This window comes from Macadamia integrifolia, unplaced genomic scaffold, assembly GCF_013358625.1.
Source record: "Macadamia integrifolia cultivar HAES 741 unplaced genomic scaffold, SCU_Mint_v3 scaffold495, whole genome shotgun sequence".
Taxonomy (NCBI): domain Eukaryota; kingdom Viridiplantae; phylum Streptophyta; class Magnoliopsida; order Proteales; family Proteaceae; genus Macadamia; species Macadamia integrifolia.
The window spans coordinates 275,994-281,547 of record NW_024870466.1 but is presented as its reverse complement, the minus strand read 5'-3'; the positions used below and the strand labels follow the sequence as shown (position 1 = coordinate 281,547).

Below are 5,554 nucleotides of genomic sequence, written 5' to 3'. Positions count from 1 at the left end.
CATTCCTTGCAATATTAACCAATATCTTGCAATCTTGATTAAATAAAAAAGGAATCTCTACATAGCATCTTCAAGATCTTGTGAGGTGGCAAGGAGAGAGAATACTCTTCAGGATTTTGTAGGAGAGAGGATGTGGTACCAATGAGTGGGTCCCACCTTTGGACTGGTTCTTGATTCACTTTAAGCACTTTCTCTTGTAAACTTGGAAACAAAAAAAAAACAAGAAAAATAAAAGTAGTACTATCCAAAGTGGGGCAAAATGTACACTTATATCCCTAAGATTTCACACATTATTGTGCTCATCAGTTCACATTCTCCATATTTATAATTCCAACACAAGCAACTCCTAGAAGAACCAACGCCAATAATCTCCTTGTCCACTAACAAATTTAGTAGTTCTCTCCTCACTCCCCATACTATGTTAGGCCAAAGAGCAAGGTTCCCTATTATAAACTCACCTAACAATCCAAAAAACATCTTTGTAAGAACAAATCTAAATCATCTATGTCAAGTAGAATCTTAAGGAGGTTCCATGTCTAGCATTGTAGTCATTAGTGAGAATGAGGCCTACCATCCCTTTTGCACTTAATGAACTTTAATCACTTTTTTTTTTTGGTAGAAGAACTTTAATCACTATGTTAGATCTAATTTGCAATAACTAGGTTCCTTGTCTAACTATTGTAGTATTTGGGGCTACCTTTGATCGCAGCTAGGTTGATTGCTCATTAGTGCACTCTCATGTTAGCTCTGATTCACAAGAGGCTTCAACTTTGGAAAGGCAAGCTCCTTCCCTATGTTGGTTGTTTAGAATTGATCATATCAGTTCTTTAGCCATCTTACAATTATTGGTCTAATGATTTCGGATTACCTCAGTCTCCATTATGGCGATGGAGTCCCACGTGTGTGCCTTTCTTCGGAAAGGTAGATTCATCTAGATTTCTCCACCCCTATTAGTTGAGCTGCAGTCTATCTCACAAGGATGGGGGAGGTCGGGCATTGTCAAATTGATTTGGAAACTTGCAATTAAGAAGAAAAGCATATGGATTGACTAGGTTTACTCTAGCCTTCTTCACAAATGCTATTTGGATGGTTCCTCTTACCTCTGATGCTTTTTGGGTTTGGCAAAATATCTTGAATCTCATATCTATTGCTCTAGGGGTCCCTTCCTCCAATATTGATGATTATGTGTCTAGTTCCCTTTGACTCAATGACTAGCATCATGTGGGCGTTCTCCTTCACTTAGTTGGTGCAGAAGTCATCTATAATTCTGGTATTAGTAAGCAATACATAGTCACTGCCATCATTCAACATAAGGATCCCCCACCTCTTTTATCTATCATCTGGAATGCTTTGCCCTCTATTCTCAGGGGGAATCATGTAGGGAGATATGGTTTAATGGTAACTCTCTTCTACCAGCCATTTTCAGTTCTATTCAGTTGGGACTTCATCAGACCTCGCGGCCCCTTATCTCCATAGTGCAAGATTGTTTGATTCAAGGGTAATATCCCTTGTCATAGTTTCATTGCTTGAAGGGCCCTCTCCAATTTCCTCTCATCAGTCATTCCTCATTCAACATCAAATCCTTGTCTCCCCTTTATGCTGTCTCTATTGCAACATTGTGGATTGGGACTTCATCAGACCTCGCGGCCCCTTGTCTCCATAGTGCAAGTTTGTTTGATTTAAGGGTAATATCCCTTGTCATAGTTTCACTGCTTGAAGGGCTCTCTCCAATTTTCTCTCATCAGTCATTCCTCATTCAACGTCAAATCCTTGTCTCCCCTTTTTGTTGTCTCTATTGCAACATTGTGGAAGATGCGGATCACCTTTTTTTAGTTTGCCCCTTCTCTATAATTTGGAAAGAGGTCATAGGAAAATGCTGGCCATGAAGAAGAAGAATTCTTCCTTTAGCGAGAGAATGGATCTGGGTGAACATGACATGCCAAGAAATCTATCTATAATGTCATTGATAAGCTAGTTTTTGATGCTGCTATCAATCATATTTTGATAGAACATAACCTCGGAAGATGATCCTCCAACTTTATATCCATCAAGCATATTTGTAAGTCCATCTTTTTTTATGTTAGCGACAAACTATATTTGGTCTCCCCTCATAATATAGACGACTCCCCAAAGAACATACTTATTGTTGTGTCATGGGGCTTAACCATCTCCGTACCACACCCCTATGCCCTCTCCCCTTGACGATTGTCTTGCTTTGTTTGGTTTTGTTCTCCTATAATTTTTCTTCTTTTTCCCCATTTAGAGGGATTCATTGTATCTCCTTTTGGTAATGAATTCTTTATTATTGAAAAAAAACAAAAAAAAAAAACCCTTACTTTTTATTCGTTTAACCACTCTTTGCTACCGAAACTTTAGCTAATCTAGTTGATAGATGGCATGAAACTGCTGCAAGGTCATGTTTACAGTGACTTAGGGTCCACAGAGCATCCCTAGAGATCATCCACATTTTTATTAGCCTGAGATATCCAATGTGTTGTGTTGGCATGCATTCTCAAATGTAGAATGCATTCCTAACATACAATGAGAATGCCATTTGTAAAAGGCTATCGTTCTCAATCAGAATGAGGAGTGAGCTAAAATAGCACATTCCATAATGGTTCGCATTCTTCTAAAAAAATTAGAAAAAGCGTGCATTTCAAGCAAGTAAAATTAATGGACTGAATCAAAGGAGAGGCATTCTCACGCGTCCCATTCTTACAAAATCTAAAATGGTCAAGTACTTCATAATGCAAGATCCACATCCACAGAAAATAAAATAAAAATATAACTAACCCCATGCTAAAGATCCTAAATAAAAAATGCTGACCCCCCTACAGGCCAAGATTTTATTAGGCTTTGGGTTTAAGATGCCATAGATGAGCTTTTATGTTGGAGCAGTCAGGCAAATTGAAATTACCAACCACCTCCCCTCATTCTCTCTTGCATCTCAGCTGCCTTCTCTTCTTTCAATTTCTGCACAATTTCTAGTATCTTGGGATTGAAGAAACGGTCACGAACATACTTCTTCTCCTCAGCCTGTATTTCCTTGATAGCAATTGGATATGGGTTTGGTGGTGGCTTCTTTCCTTGGAGACGTGCAATTTGCTTCAGCCGTTTATATGCTTGCTTCTTTGCTTTCTTTTCTGCTCGGTACTCCATCTACACTCGGCAAAGTAAAATAAGATAGTAGATAAGAGTAATATGGGACACATTCCTAAAGAAATCAATCCAGTATTATGAAAATGATTTATACGTACATCAGCAATGGCCATCGCTTCCTCTTCGCTTACTCCCTGTTCTTTCAGCTCAAGTACTCGCCAACCAAAGACACGAGCAGGAGGGGGATCAAAGCCGCAAAACCTGTTGATTACGATAAAATTTATCATTCACAAGTCCAATCAATCATTAGAGTATATTTTTCTTTTCCTACCCCAATATAAAACGATCCAACCCTCAAAATGACTCAAAAGTTCTCTGCAACCACAACATAATACTTCTCATTACCAAAGTGTACGAGACATACATATGAATACCATGGATCCATGCTAAATGACACAAAAAAACTGATCTAAAACAAAAACAGATATTTAACCCATGCCCAGACTTATACATTATGGCTATGCAATGCATAATTTCCGAAATGAATTAGCATGTGTTGTGGCTATGCAAATTTTAATATCCAATGAGAAATAGCATTAGTAACACACCTAGAGAATCCTCATGCAGGCACTAAACCTAATGAATAAAGTATGTAAACCTTGAATGGTAGAAACAGAAGGTTACTACATCAGCACTCTTGGGGGGCCTTTTATGCAAATTAGGACATAACTTCAGTCAGTTGCACTGGCTATTAGAATCCAGAATTGACTCTATTTCCATGAGAAAGTTCTGATAAGCTTATCAATTGAATCAGAAATAAAATCTCAGTTTCTATGGTCCATGTCTACATATAGCTCGCCAATTGCGTTTTGAGCTTACGGCGTGTCATTACAGGTGTCTTTCAACTCTGCTTGGTGATCGCTCCGGTACATGAGGGGGCCTATCAGGGCCACTTAGAATCTATCCATGAAAGACATACGCTCAAACCCTGATGCAGATACGCACCCATGGAGCAACCCATACCCATTTGGGTATCCAACCAGAGATGAACCGGACCCATATTGAGTCCTTGGTCTAGTAGGATTTTAGAAATTTACTTTATTTAGGAAGATTGATTTTATTTTATTCACTTTATTTTAGCAAGTTAGGTACACGTAGAATTTCAAGAGTCGATTTGCAATTTGTTTCCTTGTTTAGGGTAGTTTCTTATTTCAGTTGAGTTTCTATTTTGTCTTTTTATTTTTCTTTAAATTGGTTGTAACCAATAGACAAGTCAGATAGAAGAAAATATGAATTAAGTATTTGTGAAGCCTGTGGGCGTGTGTGAGCAGTTCTCCTTCCCCCATTTTCTCATGCGATTTCTCCCTCTCCTCCACAATTCTAAGACCCCTCTCAAGGATTTCTACACTTCCCCTACCGGCCCTCCATCAAGTGGTATCAGAGCTGAAGGATCCTATTCCTTCCCCCATCTTCTTTCTTCCCTTCCCTATTCTCTGTTTCGGTTCTACCGAGTGAGAACCAAAAAAAAAAAAAGTCTTCTTTGTGTTGAATAGAGGAGTCGACCCAACCCAGGCACTTCCGTTTTCATTCGATCTTGGTTTCAATGGTGACTTCATACAGGCAAGGATGGATGCTAACCGATTGGTGTTGATTCTTCTGTTCTACAAAACTCGTGGACGAGTTTTTCTCAACATCGGGGGAATTGATGCAGATATGCACCCGTGGAGTGACCCATACCCATTTGGGTATCCAACCAGAGATGAACCGGACCCTTATTGAGTCCTTGGTCTAATAGGATTTTAGAAATTTACTTTATTTAGGAAGATTGTCTTTGATTTTATATTATGCACTTTATTATAGCAAGTTAGGTACACGTAGGATTTCAAGAGTCGATTTGCAATTTGTTTCCTTATTTAGGGTAGTTTCTTATTTCAGTTGAGGTTCTATTTTGTCTTTTATTTTTCTTTAAATTGGTTGTAACCAATAGACAAGTCAGATTGAAGAAAATACGAATTGAGTATTTGTGAAGCCTATGGGTGTGTGTGAGCAGTTCTCCTTCCCCCCTTTTCTCGTGCGATTTCTCCCTCTCCCCTGCAATTCTAAGACCCACCCCGTGGTGTTATCGATCATCTCGGTGATCGGTAATGGAAACTCATTTAGAACAAGCCTGGTTGAGATCATGAAAGTCAATACAGACTCGGATCTGCTCATTCTTTTTCTCCACGGGGACAATGTTAGCCAACCAGTCTGGATACTTTTCTTCTCGAATGAAGTCGGCATCAATGACATGCATGTACAGTTACTGAATCTCGAGCTTGGCTCAGGGGAAAAGAAAAAGAATAGCAATGCTGCATCTCAAAAACACTGGATCAAATCCGACTGTGAAGAAGGAAAAACCCAAAGAGAGTATTCAAGAGGTCAGTTGACAATGCAGCATCTTGAAGAGAACTTTGTG

At 39.1% G+C, this 5,554-nt stretch overlaps 1 protein-coding gene across 2 annotated transcripts in view; it reads right to left on the bottom strand.

Annotated features, from left to right (window-relative positions):
- Positions 1–2,654: 2,654 nt before the first annotated feature.
- The window catches only part of LOC122068952, a 21,018-nt gene continuing 18,118 nt past the window's right edge, over positions 2,655–5,554 (bottom strand). For both annotated transcript variants that reach the window (XM_042632858.1, XM_042632859.1), the window contains exons 6-7: positions 3,258–3,360; positions 2,655–3,159 (exon numbers count right to left, since the gene is read on the bottom strand). In XM_042632858.1, the coding sequence (XP_042488792.1) occupies positions 2,914–3,159; positions 3,258–3,360 (349 nt within the window). In that variant the 3' untranslated portion in view covers positions 2,655–2,913. The remainder of the gene's footprint in view (positions 3,160–3,257; positions 3,361–5,554) is intronic.